Raw genomic sequence first — 18,958 nt, 5'->3', positions numbered from 1 at the left:
TGTGCCTTTCTTTATCCCCTACTATTCCAAGGGAGATGATTCTCAGCAGGCTAACAGTAGAGTAGGAAAGAGGAGCTCTACAGAGCTAATAGACTCCTCAGAGTGCCTCAGGACAAAAAGATATTTATTTTGTGCTGCTTCAGGAACTGATCCTGAAAAACCCTGGCCCTAGTCTTACAGGTGTTGGGATGGAGAAAAGAAGAGGACCTAGAACTGAGCCTTGAGGAATTCCCACAGTTAGTGGGTGGGAAGCAGAGTAAGAACCCATGAAAAGGACTGAGAAGGAAGCAGCCAGAGAGACAGGAGGAGAACCAAAAGAGGACAGTGTCAGTGAAACCAAGATTGGATAATGTTTCCAGGAGATGGGGGAGGTCAACAGTGTCGAAGACAGCCAAAAAGTCAAAAAGGATTAGGATGGTGAAAATGGCCATTGGATTTGGCAAAAACAAGATCATTGGTGACCTTTCAGAGGGCAGTTTCTTTGGAGTGAAGGGATGGAAGCCAAATTGGAGGGGGTCGAGGAGAGAATTGATGGAGAGGAACTTGAGTGGGTGTAGACAACCCGCTCAAGCAGCTGGGAGAGGAATGGTAGGAGGGAGTTGGGATGATAGGAGAGATCCATGGGGTCAAAGGAGGGTTTTTTAAATTTTAGGATGGGGAGACATGAGCATGTCTGAATGGAAGCAAGGGGAAAGCCATTGGAGAGTGAACACTTGAAGATGATGGCCAGGGAGGAAAGAAAGAAGAGGGCAAGTGTTTTGATAAGATACAAAGGTATGAGCTTAGAGGTGCAGGTCGAGGGGTTGGAATTTGAGAGAAGGCAGGAAATCTCCTCTGAGAAAGATGGGAGAGTAGAAGAAGAGACAAGGGGAGGGAGGGTCAGGAGAGAAGCAGGGGAGGTTTTAGGGGGATCATGCCTTTTGGTTTCAATCTTCTCAAAGTACATGGCCAGGTCACTAGGGCTTATTTTCCTTAGATTTCTTAAATACAGAGGTGGTCCCAATTTCAATCTCCTGAGGAAAAAGCCTGTAACTATAATAAAACCCAAGTTTCTTGATTTCAAACTCTGTGTTCTTTCCACTAGACCAGGGGTCTGCAGAAGAGCCACATAAAATGAAATCTCTTGGCTCCAAGCAGGAGCCAAGTCAATGGCTCTTTTCCTTGCCCCCTTTCGGCAGGATATGGCCTTGCCTGGCCCAGGGATCTGTGGGGCTCCCTCCATTCTCACTGGTTGGCAAGACAAACTGGAGCTGTTCTCACCCTGGTGCTAGGAGGGTGACCCTTCTCCTTCCCTAGTGGTGAGCTAATTGGTCCCTTCACATGTGGCCTGCCCATCTCTGCAGTCATCAACAAGATGCAGGAGCAGCACTGAGTCAGCCAGGTGAACCGGGCATCTAAGAAAACCCCTCACCCCTCACAGGCAATGGGGTAAGCAAAGAGAACTGCTCACCTTCCACAGGCACTGGGGCAAGCAAAGGGAACCACTCACCCCACCGTGGGTGCTGGGGCAGCAAGAGACCCCAAGAGAACAAGGGACGGGGGCAAAGGCAACCCTGTGCCGGTGTCCCACACTCACTGATCGTGGCCCACCCAAGGACCAGCATAGCTCAGTTTGTGCCCCAGCACTAGAGGAGCAAGCTGAGTGAGAACTGCTTAACTGCTTGGTATCACTCATGATACTGCTTCTGTGTCCTCTCAATGGGTTGCTAAGCCTCTTCTTCCCTCGTGAAGGTAAGGAGATATTCAATTCCAAGCAGCTTCCCTCCCTTTCCCACCCATTTACGAGGAAGCTTGCTTTGATTTGTTTTCAATCCCTTGGTGTGTTTTTTCTTCCTTCCCGCAAAACCTGGGCAACTGAGCCAGTGTCTCCTTTTACCTATCCCTTGTGGCAAAGGAGCCCTGTTCCTGAAACTCTTAACTTTCAGCAGAGTACCAGCAAAGGTTTTACCTCTAGAACTTCCATCAAGGCTGACATCTAACACCTTTGAACATGCCTGTTTAATTTGCGTTGCTTTAAAACAATGACTTCCCCCCCTGCTGCCATCCTTAATAGAATAAGAGGAAGAACAGGAACTGGTTGCTTTTCCCTCCATCCTTCTCTCTTTCCCTCCTTGTACTCTTTTCCTTTTCTCTCTCCCCCTCTTTTTTACTTCATAATCATATTTCCACAATGAAGTTTGTGAGAAGAAGCATGGCCTAGTGGATAGAGCACAGGGCTAGAAGTCAGAAGAACTTGGGTTCCAGTTCCAGCTCCACCATTAGTCTGCTGTGTGACCTTGGACAAGTCAGCTAACTTCTCTGTGCCTCATCTGTAAAATGAGGATCAAAACTGTAAGCCCCTTGTGGGAAATGGACTGTGTCCAACCTGATTTTCTTGTATTCCAGGGGTTTCAATCTTTCAATCATATTTATTAAGCACTTACTATGTGCAGAGCACTGTACTAAGTGGTTGAGCACTGTACTAAGCGCTTGAACATAGAAGCACTTACCACTAAAATATATGTTAAAGTTAATTTAATGTGTGTTTTATGTGTATAATTGTCTCTTTATATACTGTTAAAATATTTCATTTTTTTTTGGCTCTGCTGCATGAATAGATTGCAAATCCCTGCAGTGGATGACACAGTCAACAGGTGATGTATATGCCAGAGCCACTGCCAGTTACACATAGTTGCCCTTTACCATCAAGTAATTTCCTCAAAAAACCTTGCCTTAAAGGAAAACTCATGCTGTAATGCTCCCCTGTTCATTAACGTGGCATGCCAAGTCCATTCAGGCTCATGTAAGCAAGTAGGTTCCTTGATTGTTTTTAGCCAAAAGGCATATTGAAAATACGCTTTCTGGCATAACTGAGTTTAAAGGTTTTTATTAAGTGCTTATTTTGGGCTAAGCTCTGAGGTTTTATTCAAGATGAACAGAACCAAAAGTGTCTGCCTAAAATGGGGCACACGTCTAAGAGGTAGGAAAAACAAGCATCTTTTCCCCATTTTTTAGATGAAGAAACAGTGAGGTTAGGTACTTGCCCATGGTTTCGTAGCAGGCTAGTGTTAGAGTTAGGAAAATAACTCAGGCCTCCCTGATTCCCATTCCCATGGTTTTTCCACTAAACCACACAACATCCCATATAAATATTTTGTTTTCTGTATAGTGCTTGTTTTCCCTAATAATAATAATAATTTTGGTATTTGTTAAGCACTTACTATGTGCCAAGCACTCTTCTAAGCGCTGGGTAGATACAAGGTAATTAGGTTGTCCCACGTGGGGCTCACAGTCTTAATCCCCATTTTACAGATAAGGAAACTGAGGCACAGAGAAGTTAAGTGACTTGCCCAAAGCACTTTCAAATCAGTAACATAGTTCTGTCCACATGTTACAGACAGTGACTATTAAAATTGAACTGTAACCTCTCCAAAGCCAAATTAGTGTCTCGGACCTGATCTTTCTACTTAAAATTGTTGGGATGGAAGTTAAAAAAGATTTTGAAGTAGGTGGTTTAATTTCTGGTTGTTACTTACTAATAATTATAGCTTTAACTTTGGCACTTTTCACAGTCTCAATGGCTGGCTATTCTTAGACTGTACAAGATGAGATTTTGTGACTTCCTGAAGCCTGGCTTTGGAAGATTATTAAAGTTGTGGTCGTTTTGTGAACTCCTTGGCTCTGGCTTAGGTAGGGCTGATGTGGAGTTCATGATTTCATGCTGCTCTATTACTGTAATTCCTTTCATGAAGGTCCTTATTGCTTAGCTAGCGTTGGAGGGCAGATCATCTTGTGTAGTGGCAGTTTGGCAGCAGTGATAGGAAATATAAAAGGAGCAGCAGCGTGGCCTGGTGGAAAGATCACAGGCACAAGAGTCAGAGGACCTGGGTTCTAATCCAGACTCTGTTAGTTTCTTGCTATGTGATCTTGGGCACGTCACTTAATTTTTCTGTGCTTCAGTTTCCTCATCTGCAAAATGGGGATTCAGTGTTTGCTCTCCATCCTTCTTAGACTCTGAGCCCCATGTGAGACTGGGACTGTGTCCAACCTGATTAACTTGACATATAGTAATAACTTTAAAAAATACCATAAAAAAGATATCTCTCTAATGAGTGGTAGGTTCACTCCAATTGAAGATCTCCATTGGAAAAAAAATATTTTTAACAAGAGGCAGCACAATCTAGTGGATAGAGCCAGTGCCATGAGTTGGGATATTTAAATTCTAATCTTGTCACTGCCTTTGTAATTATTATTATTATTAAGGGCTTACTATGTGTCAAACACTCTTCTAAGTTCTGGGGTAGATACAAATTTATCAGGTCGGACACAGTCCCTGTCCCACATGGGGCTCACATTCTGATTAGGAAGGAGGACAGGTATTGATATTAATAACAATGATAAAGAACTCTTTTCTCTTCTGACCACACCCCATAAAAGTACTCTATAAATCATTAAGATTAACCTCTGCTACATAAGGTTTAAATAGTCAGGGCTCCTGCAGCCCGGAACTGTTCCATATTAATGTGTAAATCCTTGATGAATGATTGTAAAATGGTTTGCAAATATGAAGGGATATGTAAATATTGGCTAATAGATTTAGACTATTGTAGTTGGAGTGCCTATCTCATTTTCAAGTACAAAGCAATACCCACACACAAGCTGCCAGGTAGTGATAAGAATTTCTGAGTGACAGTAACCAACTGAGAAGACACTGTCCCCTTACTATAGATTCCATTTTACTGGACAGACTATAAAGAAGTCACCTGAAACAGTATACCTCAACCTAGAAAACATTTACTCAAGACACATATATAATCAAAGGAAATATCAGCTGATATGACAAATTTCAAGGAAATCCCATTTTTATACACACATACACACACATACACACACCCGTATTGTCAAAAGATTAATATCTTCTCTTTTCAATGACACCTATTCAAGGTGCATCCAGGGGAGTAGAAGCCAATAATTACATTCTTGACAGAACTGGCAGTGCAATGGATTGCTCTAATCAGGCTGACAAACCCAGAACAGTACTTTTAAGTGAAAGGTAGCAATGCAAACAAGGCATTGAGAGGTTGCTTTTGCTCAAGGCCTTCCCAACTCATGCTTGTAAAAGGAGACATCAGGATCATCTCTAAAAGAGATGTTAGTTGCAGTGAATACTGATAGAGATCAGGGAATTCCATCCAGTGCCCTCTGTTCTAATTTTGAAGGGAGATAATAGTCTTCCCACCACACATGCCCCTTCTCTCTCCAGGCAGTGTCTTTTCATTAATTTATGAAGGAGTCAATTCATGAAAATCTATAACCTGGGATTAAATGGATCCTTGGGTAGATTTTCACATTCCCAACCGAAAAATTTCAAATCTCATTGACTTTGGCAGTGTTCTCTTTCCCTTCATGTGGATGAGTGCTCTGTGAGCCATTTTGATATCTACTTTGGTCACAAGAATGATGAGTATGACATCTTTTGGTTAAATCATGGTAAGAGGAAGTGTCAGTGCATGGATTGAGTACATACAAGTTTCAATTAATGCCTGAGTTTACCATATTTGACATGTAGAACCCTTTGTTTTCAGATCTTATGAGATGGTCTTAGGAATTTAGAAGGTTTCATTTCTTCAGCTCCCCAAAAAGGATGAAAATTGAATGACTACTTCACCCCAACAAAGGGTGGAGGCAGGGACTCTTAGAAAAGATTTCAAAGGAGCCAGAATGCCACCCCAGCAACCCAGCAACACCTTCTCTCCCTTGACCAGTTTTAGACCGCAAGAGTATGTTCTGGGGAGAGTGCTAGGGAGCAGCAGGAAACTTCCATTGGGCAAGTCTTGAGGTTTCTGGCTGGATAACCTGCCCCAAATGTACCCTGGAAGTATTGCTGTATGGATTTTGGGGAGAAAGGCCTGCCCTTGAGCTGGACTTCTCTCAGCACTCTCCCCTACCTGTGCCACTTCTTAAGGGCGGCATCCATGGTCCTGCTTCCATTTTATTTCCAACTTGGTAGCACCATGGGTAGTGGCGTTTTAAAATAATAGTTTAGGGCTTTTCTCTTAGTTACCTGCATAAATAGGGGAATTAATCTGTGAAAATAATTTTTAGTGGTCAGAGCCTGAAATGAATTTTCAGAGTGCCCTTGACTGCCCTGACTGTGCTCTTATCTTCTTATTAGAGGCTATCAAACTGAGGAAGGGAGCAGGAAGTTGTAATAACTTGTTTGCCTGCACCTTTGAGAGTTCACAGCTTGTTAACACTAAGTTAACACTGCATTTGTATGTTGTTCATGTTTGGACAAAATTTGATTTCAGTGAATAGTACACCACTAGCTTTACTTAGTGTCTTTGTTCCTTTGCAATTGTACTATGTTCTTATACATTGTTGGGAAATTTAAAAAACTGAGGACTTTGTGGGTTTTTTTTTTCATTTGAATTTAGTCCTTGAAGTAGATTATATGGTGAGAGTCCCTTAGGTTCTTGTTGGACTGGGGCTATCTGATGGTTGCAGAATACTTTTCAATAAAAATTTTAGCTATGCTTCATTCAGTCTGTTGTGACCCTAAATAGGTGAATGGGGGTCAAAAGCTAAATGCTTAAATATCAATCTTTGTCAAATCCCAACACAACAACTGAACAACTGTTGACATTTGTCCCTAATCTGGACCCTAATGAGATTTTGAAAATGTCAGTGGGTTGATTTCACTCTGGGGAAATATTTGACCTCAGAATTTGTCAGTACCTGACCTATTTAGGAGCATTTCAGGCAACCTTTTGATTCCCCCAGATAAATGAGAGGAGTGACCAAGTGTTCCATGATCACTCTGTGGCACTGTGCTGGGCCCTGGACACAGTAGGGGGTGAGGGACACATGAGAAAATCCAAAATGACCTTTCTTCCATGTTCACCCAAGCCCCACCTCAGATTCTAGATGGCTTCCCCAGTCCCCTGCTCTGCACTTCAGACCCATTCCTGATATGCTGCGGAAATAGAGGAGTGAGTGGAGAATCTCTAATCCCTTAATCCAAACTCAAGGTAAATCACCTGAAAAGTGGCTGACAGTGCATGGTTCCTAATTCTTATCATGTGTCTCAGCTGTCATAGCCACCACTACTCTAGCAACATTGGGAAACAGAGACCTAATGGCATTCCTGGCATTCAGCAACCAGAGATGGGATGGCACTTTGAGCAAAATTATTTAATGGAGAGTGGCAAACAGCACCAAGTTTCTGCAACCCAAAGGTAAAAGAGAATCATTAGGTGTATTCATTCATTCATTCAATAGTATTTATTGAGCGCTTACTATGTGCAGAGCACTGTACTAAGTGCTTGGAATGAACAAGTCGGCAACAGAGACAGTCCCTGCCGTTTGACGGGCTTACGGTCTAATCGGGAGAGACGGACAGACGAGAACAATGGCAATAAATAGAGTCAAGGGGAAGAACATCTCGTAAAAACAATGGCGACTAAATAGAATCAAGGCAATGTACAATTCATTAACAAAATAAATAGGGTAATGGAAATATATACAGTTGAGCGGACGAGTACAGTGCTGTGGGGATGGGAAGGGAGAGGTGGAGGAGCAGAGGGAAAGGGGGAAAAGAGGGTTTAGCTGCGGAGAGGTAAAGGGGGGGTGGTAGAGGGAGTAGAGGGAGAAGAGGAGCTCAGTCTGGGAAGGCCTCTTGGAGGAGGTGAGTTTTAAGTAGGATTTTGAAGAGGGGAAGAGAATCAGTTTGGCGGAGGTGAGGAGGGAGGGCGTTCCAGGACCGCGGGAGGACGTGGCCCAGGGGTCGACGGCGGGATAGGCGAGACCGAGGGACGGTGAGGAGGTGGGCGGCAGAGGAGCGGAGCGTGCGGGGTGGGCGGTAGAAAGAGAGAAGGGAGGAGAGGTAGGAAGGGCCAAGGTGATGTAGAGGTGTACAGAGTGTACAGGTGTACAGAGTGCTGAATTAACCGTGGATTAGTAGTTGGTCTTTTGTACACAGCTGCACCAATGGAACACAATCCCCATTATTAGCATCATCTTTGTAAACTTAAAGCAGTGGTTAATAAGAGGCAAAATTTTAATTTTCTCCTGGAAAGTGGAACTAAGAATTAGAAGCATGGTTCTCAAATACCCCAATCTCGGTACATCCTGAGAGTTTAGTTCAGTACATTGCATTCAGTAAGTGCTCAGTGAATACCATCATCATTACTAGTACTACAATCATGTTGTGAAAAATATGACATTCTGGGTGAGGTCTTTCCAGCTTCTTAGTAAAAAGCTGTTCTGTAACGACAAGAGATTTTAATTAGATCATAAACCATTTTTATTTAGTACCTCTTGGGTTCCATATATTGAACTCGACTCCAAGGAAAAAGAAGATAAGACAAGATCCCTGGCCTCAAAAAACATACAGTCTAACTGGGGAAGTAAGCAAGTATAACAAGGCAAGTGTACATGTAGATAGGAGAACATGGTCATAAATAAAAACAGCAATATGTATTAAGATGAGAATTGTACATATGAATGCTCAGAGGACTGAATTGAATAATATTGCCATGGAGGAGGAAGAAATAATTAGGAAAAGCTTCACACAGGCGGTAGGAGAAGCTGTAAGATGTCCTCCCTCTGGTTTGGAACTTCCTCTTACTTCATATCCAATAGACCACCACTCGTCCCATTTTCATAGCCCTACTTAAATCAATTCTCCTTCAAGAGGCCTTCCCTGCTTTAGCCCACTCTTCCCCTATTGCTCACTCTCCTTTCTGTTTTGCCAATCCACTTGGTATGTACCCCTTAATCACTTTGATATTCATACCACCCACAAAGCATTTATGTACATATCTGACTGTAACTTACTTTAATGTCTGTCTCCCCCTCTAGTCTGCAAGTTACATGTGGGCAGGGAGTGTGCTTACCTATTCTGTTGTATTGTACTCTCCCAAACTCTTAATACACTGCTGTGCACACAGTAAGTGCTCAGTAAATACCATCGATTGACTAGGTTTGTGTTCCAAGACTGACCCGGATGTGAGGTGCCATGTGGAACTGGCCAATCCCCAAGAGCCCTTAGAAATGCATAAAAATGAATAGAGCACAGACCTGGGAGTCAGAAGGACCTGGGTTCTAATCCTTGTTCCACCACTTGTCTGCTGTGTGACCTTGGACAAGTCAGTTCACTTTTCTGTGCCTATTACCTCATCTGTAAAATGAGGATCAAGATTGCGATCCCCAAGTGGGACGGGGACTGTATCCAATCTGATTAGCTGTATCAACCCCAGCCCTTTTTACAATGCCTTGCACATAGTAAGTGCTTAGCAAATACCACAGAAAATACAAAAGATGGTGTATGTACAACATATGCAAAAGTAAAGAAGGAAAGCCAAGTGGGCACTCTGTAGATTTCTCTGCACAGTTCGCCCAAACAATTATCAGATAATCAAGTAATATAAACCATGGGTGAGCTTGCAATTAATTCTCTTTAGTTTGTACCCTGCGAATTACTGAAAGACATAATTGCAGGTTCAGAGCCCATTTTATGAGCTGCTTGTCTTCTGAAGGATAGAGTTTTACTTTTCACCCAAATTGAGGACAAAAAGATTTTATTAATGAGTGGGGATACATGATTTAGAGTATTTTTGCACACTGTGTATAAATTAGATGTGAATGGCATGGACATGTTTCTCATTTTATAAGAAAGACAAGACTGCTGCTAAGAAACAAGATATGAAAAACATGATCCTTTACTGTATTAGTGTAGAAGTGTGGTAAATATAGTTTAGTTGAGTTTAAATGTCCTTTAGGAAGAGTGTCATTTAGAAAGTACTCCCTACTGCCTGCACTGCTAGCCCTTGTTCTGCTGTGCAGACTTGCGAGCAGTCATCACCTATTATGTAGCCTAAATTGTTATTACTGTTAGGTGGTAGTCATCTTGCATAGTGTTTGGAGGGTAGATTGTTTAAAGATGAGTGATATCTCAAAAAAATACTATGTAATCATGATGAACTTAGTCTCAGTAATCACATTCTGTAGAGAGAATGAGAAGCTGCATGACCCAGTCAATAGAGCACAGGTCTGGGAGTTAGAAGATCATGGGTTCTAATCCCAGCTCCGCCTCTTGTCTGCTGAATGACCTTGGGCTAGTCACTTCACTTCCTCTGTGCCTCAGTTACCTCATCTGTGAAATGGGGATTAAGACTGTGAACTGGATGTGGGACTTGGAATGCCTCCAACCTGATTTGCTTCTATTCCCCCCAGTGATTAGTACAGTGCCTGGCACATAGTAAGTGCTTTAAAAAATGCCACTACTATTAGTATTACTATTACTATAGAAATATGTTTCTGCAAAGTAGCACAGTCTAGTGGAAAGAGTGAGGAAACTTGGCTTCTGACCTTGGGTGAGTCACTTAACTTCTCTGTCCCTCAGTTTCCTCATCTATAAAATGGAGATTAAATACCTGTTCTCGCTTCTCCTTAGACCATGAGTCCTGTGTGGGACAGGGACTGCATCTACACCAGTGTTTAGCACAGAGCTCAGTGCAAAGATAGCACTGAACAAATACCACAATTAGTATTATTCTCTTAATATGCGGATCAAACTGTGTGATTAGGACTTATCTGGCATATTTTTTTCAAAGACCAAGGACTCTTTCCTCAGAACAATTTGTTTGAAGTAGTAAGAATGTAGGCATTCCATATTGGTGCTGAACCAAACCCGCTTGTCCTGTGGCTGAAGGGCTGGGTATGATAGGCAGCTCCCAGGTCCAAAGGCCCCCTTGGCTTCAGGGGTCCAGACCAGAGGGAACAGGATGTGTTTTCCCAGGGGAAGACTAGAATGAGAAAGTACTGTGCAGTTACAGCAGCATCGTCCAAATGGTGCTCAGGACAGTGTCCAACCTGGTGCTCAGGTTTGGCAGCCCAAGATTGGCACTGGTCTAGGACAAGCCCTGAATTTCCAGTCCACCCACAGTGCTTTAGAATGCCACTGTGGTGTCCTGATTGAAGGGGGAAGTGTAATACTTAGCCTTCACATGTTCTAATATCAGGAAATGTGAGAGTTAAAGATCTAGAGATTAGCAACTAGATTGTGAGTGTCAGTGTGGTTTGTCAAATTAGGGCTAGTTGGGAAATAGATATTTACCAGTGGACAGCAGGAGTAGAAGAGTTAAATCATTTTCTCAGGGGCAGTAATAGGGTTTGGAAAGTGGCAAACTCCTCCGCATACAGTCTCTCAGTTAATTTCTTAGGGATAGTTGTAATAGGTGTCTGAAACAGATGGGTAAAAATGAATGAAATGAAGAGTGGCAGTAATAAAAGTTTGGAGAAACTAGTTCTTTCTCTTATTCCCTTTCCCAGGTAGATCTCCTCATGAGCAAAGTAGTCTTGTTTCATTTGATAGGAATTAAAAAATATAATCCAAGTGGAATAAATTGCTATTGCCCAGGAAATGTCATAAAAAATGTAGTTAATATCCCCTCCTTCTCATCTCTCAACAGCGGAAGTCTACATTGGAATCGGGAAGCCCGCTGAAGCCACAGCATGTACCCAGGAAGCAGCAAACCTCTTTCCAATGTCTCACAATGTCCTCTACATGAGAGGCCAAGTCTCAGAGCTCCGGGGAAATATTGATGAAGCAAAACGTTGGTATGAAGAGGCCTTATCAATCAGTCCTACCCATGTGAAGAGCATGCAGAGATTGGTAAGTCAGAAAGCCTTTCTGGAAACACCACTGCTACCTTCAGATTTCTCATCAATAGGATTTGGGAGATGTCTGTTCCCAACATTGGAATTCCCTTTCAAAGTGTAGTGTCAGTTGCGCTTAGCTCTAGTGCCATCGTTTGAGATTGTGGGCAAAATTCAAAGCAAGGAATTTTGCTTTCATTGCAGACTGTGCAAAAAGAATGTATCTGAAACTAAAGTACCCCTTATCACTGACCTACAGGCTTCTACTTGTCATCTTCAGGCAGGCTTCAAATGGGCAATTCCATCCTTCATTCCTCTTTTTGAGGATTTGCAGAGTTGTAGAGTGGAGGGACAGCTCAGGCGAGAGCAACCTGTGGGCATCTAGGGCATTATCTTGAGGATTTTGGCCCAAGTATTCACATTGTTTTGTAGAACTTACTTCCTTGAAAACAGTAGTTGGAAAATTAATAGGAGTCACCTAGGGGGAAGGCAGAGAGGCCCCTCTAGCCTACCCCAGCAAAGGGCACCGATTCCTCTTCTCCTGCAGGCTTGGTGAGAATTTTGGAGGATGGGGAAATTGAGGAGAAAAGGGTTTGTCTTTTGGAAAACAAGGGTTATGAACGAGTAACCATATGTCTGTAAAGAGGTCCCATCCTACATTTAGCACTAATGTATTTGTTAGAAAAACATAGTTTTACCTGACCATAATAATTAATTAAAAAATACTTGTGTTTATTAAAACCTATTTATGCGAAGCATTGTACTACAGTGAGCCCCACGTGGGACAACCTGATTACCTTGTATCTACCCCAGTGCATAGAACAGTGCTTGGCATGTAGTAAGCGCTTAACAAATATCACAATTATTATTATTATTACTAGATGCCTAGACACATTGCAAGCAGATTAGACTGTGAACCCAAAGTGGGACATGGATTGGGTCAAAGCGGGGAGGGAGCACAGATTTAATCCTCGTTTAAAGATGAAGAAACTAAGACACAGAGAAGCTAAGAAACTTTCCCAAGGTCACACAGCATACAAGGGACACAACTGAGATTAGAACTCGGGTCCCATGACTCCCAGGCCCATGCTCTATTGACCCACGCTGCTTTTCCTACATCACAGCTGCCCTGGTCAACAAATACCAGGTGGGAAATCTAAGTTTTGACAGAGCTTCTTTAAAGCCATGTGCTTCACTTGAATAGTAAGAAATCAAGCAGGAACTTTGGCGTTCCAAAATCAGCTCTGCTTGAATGACGGACTCAGAACAAGTCAGTTCACATTTGGTCAGAGTTGTAGGGTGGGAGGAGGAGGGACTGGAGGGAGAGTGGTGCCTTGGTTACGCAAACAGTGAAACTGAAGAATCGGTAGATGTCTCCCATCGCCCAACAGCACACCCCTGCCTCCCCTGCTCAGGGAAAATCAGAAAGCCTTGGCAGCCATACGTGGGTGACTGGAAGCTTGGGGAGTTAGACTCATTCCACTAGACTGCTGCTGTCTGCCTGAAATGTTTAGGGGAAAGCCACTCTGTGTCAGGGGAAATGGCCTACCTAATCTCAGAAGGTCACTCCCAGCCTCCATTTGGAAGGTTTTAAAATGGAATAACATCTGCAGTTTTAACCTGTTTGAAACCAAAATACTTGTGGGAAAATCTGTTGCTCTTTTATTTACTTTACAGGCCAGGTCTCAAGTTCAGAAGGTGTATTTCTCCTCCACCTGTAGGCATCTTGCACTTAAAAAGTTCAGAAGAAAATGGTCCACTGATAACTTTTGGGTAATTTTGGTACTGCCAGTACCCTGGAGCTAGTAGAAAAACCAACTCACTAGATAAGTTGAGGAATAATAAATAATATAAGACTTTCTCCAAAGGAGCTCAAACTCTTTTGGTTAATTCCAACTGCCCTTCTTTGAGAGGAGATGAGTATTATTTCCCATCTTAGAGAGACACTGAACCTAAGATGACTGACTTTAAAAAAACTTTTAAAAATAAAAATTTGTCTAAGGATTCTCTCATCTCTTTAAACTCCCTTTACCTACACTTTGTAGATGACTGCACCTTAAATTATTTCACATAATACCTGAACTCTGGGATGTTTGATTTGAAGTATTAGATGACTATTAATTTTGGTCTCACTATTGTAATGGGAATTTTTAAAGCCCTTTAAGATCTCACTGTGGAACAGCTATAATCAGCTTCTTGTACCCAACCTTTTTATTCAAAAGGATAAGCTAGTTTCTACCTAGGTGCTTATGAATTATTCAGAGAAGCATTTCTCATACATCCCTAAGGGGAACACATGAGACAAAAGATCAAATAGGAAAATCGCACAGGGGAAGTTTTATGTTTCACCTTTGCAGCTTTTCCAGATATTTGAGCTCACTGACAAATGCCAGAAGCTTTACTTTCTGAAGGAAGCAGGCACTGGACCTAAAATAGGAGTGCTAAGTGAAAAAGAACATATATTATGGAGTTTGGCTCTTCTTTTTGAATCCATCTGAAATAGTTTGAATTACAAAATGTTCTGCAGTCTCTGGCATGTTTTGCACATTTGGTCAAGTAAAACCAGAAAACAAAAATTACACTGCTCACAAACCTTTGACCAACAGGCTTCTGTTTCCTAAGCTTCTTGGTTTCTCTGATTATGGGGTTGTCAGAGAGCAAATGGGACTATAGGCTGGGCAGGCCTGAGATGCTCCCTCCCAGCCCAGTCCCAGAGCTCCAAGTGTAAATGGCTGGAGAGGAGGCTTCCATGGCCAGGAGAGAAGTCCTAGGTATGCTCACTTAGATTATTCTGTTAGATTAGTCTGTTATTGAGGTCTCCAACAGGAACTCAAAGAGTGGTAGCACAAGGATGGCCATTAGGCCACAGGAAGCCCCATAGCTTAGTGAAATGAACATGACTCTGGGAGTCAGAGGACCTGGGTTCTAATCCCAGCTCTATCACTTGCCTCCCGTATGTCCTTGGGCAAGTCACTTAACTTATCTGTGCCTCAGTTTCCTCAATTGTAAAATGGGGATTCAATACCTGTTCTCCCTCATTCATTCATTCAGCAGTATTTATTGAGCACTAACTGGGTTCAGAGCACTGGACTAAGCTCTTGGGAGTGTATACAGTACAACAATAAGTGGACACATTCCCTGCCCTCAACGAACTTACAGCCTAACATAGTCTATGAGCTTCATGTGGGATAAAGGACTGTGTCCTACCTGATTACCTTGTATCTACCCCAGTGCTTAGAATAAATCAATCGATTGATCAATACTATTTGTTGAGCACTTACTATGTGCAGAGCACTGTACTAAGTGCTTGGGAGAGTACAGTGCAAAAGAATTAATTAGCAGGCACATTTCCTGCTCATAACGAGCTTGCAGCCTAGAGGTGCTTGACACATAGTAAGCTCTTAACAAAAACCATAATAATTTTTAACCCCTTTTACCTGTCTCCACAACTCCTATTTTTCATCCCTTATTTTTGATCTCTTTGCAACCTTCAATTAATTTTGAATGAGTAATAATGTATTTTTTTAAAAATAATGACTATGACAGAAATTCTCATACCTTCCTTTCTCTCTTTTCTTTCTTTATATTTTCCATCCCCCTTGTGTAAAGACAAACTTGTGGATTTGCATTAACAGTAGTTATCCCTAAATACCATAGTAATCATGGCAGCTTATATTTAATGCTGCCTCAGTTGAGTGTAGTGATTTTTCTTCTAAGAAATTCAGAGCATATCTCCTTTCTTGTCCATTAATGCTTTTGAATTTACAATGCGTGCCCTGCGAAATACGGGAAAATGAAGCTCACTGAACACTAGTGCTATTCCAGAGGCCATGCAGAAGATAATTTTAGACACTATTCCTGTATAGTCAACAGATGGGCAAGAAGCCTGAAATACACAGAGAGTTGGGAAACCTGTTTTGGAGGAAGATGGGTTGATTTCATCTGTTTCTTAAGACTGAAGGAGTGTCTTTGGTGGTTCCTGAAGAAGGTGGGGAAGAGGCTTTTATATGTGGGCAATTAATGTGATTTCTTATAGAGTTTTCCTGAAGCAAGTGAAATCAAGATGATGTGAAGAAAGCGGGTTTGATTGACATGAACAAAATCCAGAATTGGGAGGAAAGAAATTCAGGTGTAATAGTGGATGGTCTTGAAATGAAGGGTCAAAGCTAAAGTTTGAACCAGTAGGCAAAGGGGAGCCAGGGAAGAGATTAGCTGTACATGGGAGAGGAGTAGTAGACACAATTTTTCAGCTGAAACCCGAAGAGCATTGGAAGACAGTGAGAGCACAGGAATGGAGACCAGCTAGGGAGTTGGAAGGGCCCTCACACAAAGAAGGGCTTTGGCAAGAAAAGCTAGAGTGTGAAATGTGAGTGGAAGTAGCAGGATTTGACCATTTTAATGTGGGGAGAAAAATAGGGAAAAATGATCGTATATGTGTATGAAACAAGAAAGAAAATGGACTTTGCCATCAAGTGGCTAGTAATTGGAGAAGTATCCATATTACATTTGAAGAAATATCAAGCATTCAGGTGTTTTGCCAGAGTCCAAAGAAAAGGACAGGTCAAGGTGGAGAGAAAGAGGCTTTGGAAAAAGGGAAGATTCAAGTCAGCCAGTATCTAGTAAAAGAACAAAGAGGGAGAAGAGTAGTGGACTGATAACTGAGCCCTGAGGGGTCTCAAAAAAGTGAATCTGCACAGGCTGAATGAAGTGGAATAAAGGATTGAGAAATAATTCAGGGGATTTGCTCCCTATAGTTAACCTGGTCATTTAGTCCTCCACTTGTCTGCTTTGTGACCGTGGCAAGACACTTAACTTCTCTGTGCGTCAGTTATCTCATTTGTAAAATGGGGATTAAGACTTTGAGCCCCAAGTGGAACATGGACTTTGTCCAATCTGATTAGCTTGTATCTACCCCAGCACTTAGTTAAGTGCCTGGAACATAACACATAACAAATGCCATAAAAATGGATTTGGGGTTGCAGAAGTAGCCATTTGGGCTGTCTACATAGAACAGATCAACCAGGGATTGGCTCAGTTATCCATTTTACCTGGGGTGGGCAACCCCAAAGAATGGAAGAGATGAGGAGAGAGAATTTCCAAAAAAAACCAAGGAGCAGAAGAGAAGTAGAACTGAAGGAGGGTAAGAGTCAAGATTGGACAAGGTGGGGAGAGGTTGATCCATGGATATGCAGTGCTGAAGTGAAAACAACATTCTTACTGGCCCTCTGATGAGCAGCAGGTTGGCAGAGGAGTTAGTAGTTGCAATGGTGAGTGGGCTTTTGGTGGTGGGGCGGGGAGGGGGAGAAGTGGGTGAGCGAGCTTGCCCAGTGTGGGGAGGAAATCTCAGAGCTGTCGCCCTTCCACCCACTTCACCACCCTGGAACAGACATTCCGAGACTTTTTATTCTTCTGGAACTGAATTCCAGCCAGTTCCAACTTACCTCCAGCATTGTTGGCTTATAAAATGACAGGGGGGTGGAGAAGGATGTATTTAGAAAAAAGACGCCTGGATTAGGACAAGGGGGTTCCAGCTGAGGAAAATGATTGGAATTTGTATTAGAGAGAGTTGAGATTTAGAAGATGGAAAGTGTTAAGGAGGCCATAGCCACAGTCAGTGCTTGAATCACTCTAACAGTGGTATTTATTGAGCATTTACTGTGTGTAGAGTACTATACTAAGCATTTGGAAGAGTACAGTATAATACTGTTGATAGACACAGTGCCTGCCCCCAAGGAGTATATAATCTATTGAAAGAAACAAACATGAAAGTAAGTCACAGTTAGGGGAAGCAAGTATAAGGATATAATACATAAGGCTGAATATCAAAGGACTTAGCTTAAAGGGTACAGACCCAAGTGCACACGGGTCTTGCAAAGAGGAAGGTGAATAGAGTGGGGAAATGAGGGGTTAGAGAAGGCCTCTTGGAAGAATTATGATTTTAGTAGGGCTTTCAAGATAGGAAGAGTGATGGTCTGACATTTGTGAAGGGAGAGGGAGTTCCAAACTGAGTGGGAATGTGAGCAAGGGTTAAGAGGTGAGATTGGGGCACAGTGAGTAGTTTGGTGTTAGAGGAGTGAAGTGTGCAGGCTGGCTTGTAGTGGGAAAGAAGTGAAATTTAGTGGGCGGTGGGAAGCTGATTGCCTTAAAGTCAATTATAAGGAGTTTCCGTTTGATGTGGAAGTGGATCAACAACCACTGTAGGTTTTTGAGGAGTAGGGAGACAAGCCTGAATGTTTTTTGAGAAAAGTGATCGGGTCAGCAGATTGAAGTGTGGACTGAAAGGGGTAGAGACTCATTGCAGGAAGTTCAGTGAGGAGGCCATTGAAGTAGTTAAAGCTGCATGTGACAGGAGCTTTGACCAGCCAAGAAAAGTTTGCTTTTTTCCAAGAGTGTTTGAATTAGACAAAATTGAGGCAGTTGCTAATGAATTAAGCAAAAAAGATAAAGGAAATAGAGATTGGTAGATGGAAAAGGAATTATAGTCAAGCCTTAGATGTAAAGGGCAGAAAGAACCATTAAGAAACAAGAAAGAAAGTAAAAAAGATAGTGGGAAATTTGTGTTACAATGTAAGGCAATCAAAATATTTATAGGAAATTTAGGGGCACACATTTTCATGTGTAATGAATAATGTGTAATGAATAATGTGTAATGTGTAATGAATGTGTAATGAATAAATTTTAAAAATTGGGAACATAAATTTGGATACTGTCCTCCAAAACCTCCAGCTCCAACTTAAAAATCCTCTTATTACAGCCAATAACGACATTCAAATACAATAGTCTGTAGTACAGCTCTGTTGTACTTTCCCAAGCACTTCTACAGTGTAAGGGCTCAATAAATACAATTTAATGAATAAATAAAATGCTGTGCATACGGTTAGTGCTCAATAAATGCCATTAATTGATTGATTGAATATTCTGTGTCCCTGAAGAAGTGGGACCAGTCAAGTCCTACAAGGCAGGTTGTGGCTTCTTGGGCCTGCTCTCCCAGGCCATCAAAGTTCCAGTGACCCAGTATGTAGCCAGGGCAGCCAAAACAAAGACATCTGTTAGCCACGTTATCCCCTCAATCCATCTTTAAAGAAAATTGTGAGATCTGTAGGAAGAAAAGGAGCAGGCATTTTCCGGATAAAGTTGAAAGTGGAGAAGAGCCAGGAAGTTGTAGGCATGGGAACAGACGAGAGAAGAATACTAGTGAGTAAGAAGGAACTGCAGGAAGAATGTGTGAATTTACCCTAGTGGAGGTCAGCAAGATGCTTAGTCTTTCTCCAAAGCACTTGACAGATTGAAAATGGAAGTAAAAGGGAAACAGATGGTT

The 18,958-nt window shown here is 42.2% G+C and overlaps 1 protein-coding gene across 2 annotated transcripts in view; it reads left to right on the top strand.

The window, feature by feature from the left end:
* TTC7B (tetratricopeptide repeat domain 7B) overlaps positions 1-18,958 on the top strand; it is a 258,122-nt gene that overhangs the window by 193,566 nt on the left and 45,598 nt on the right. For both annotated transcript variants that reach the window (XM_029067900.2, XM_001506377.4), the window contains one exon: positions 11,454-11,656. In XM_029067900.2, coding sequence (XP_028923733.1) covers positions 11,454-11,656 — 203 coding nt within the window. The remainder of the gene's footprint in view (positions 1-11,453; positions 11,657-18,958) is intronic.

This window comes from Ornithorhynchus anatinus, chromosome 1 (genome assembly GCF_004115215.2).
Source record: "Ornithorhynchus anatinus isolate Pmale09 chromosome 1, mOrnAna1.pri.v4, whole genome shotgun sequence".
Classification (NCBI taxonomy): domain Eukaryota; kingdom Metazoa; phylum Chordata; class Mammalia; order Monotremata; family Ornithorhynchidae; genus Ornithorhynchus; species Ornithorhynchus anatinus.
This window is presented reverse-complemented; position numbering and strand designations above follow the sequence as displayed.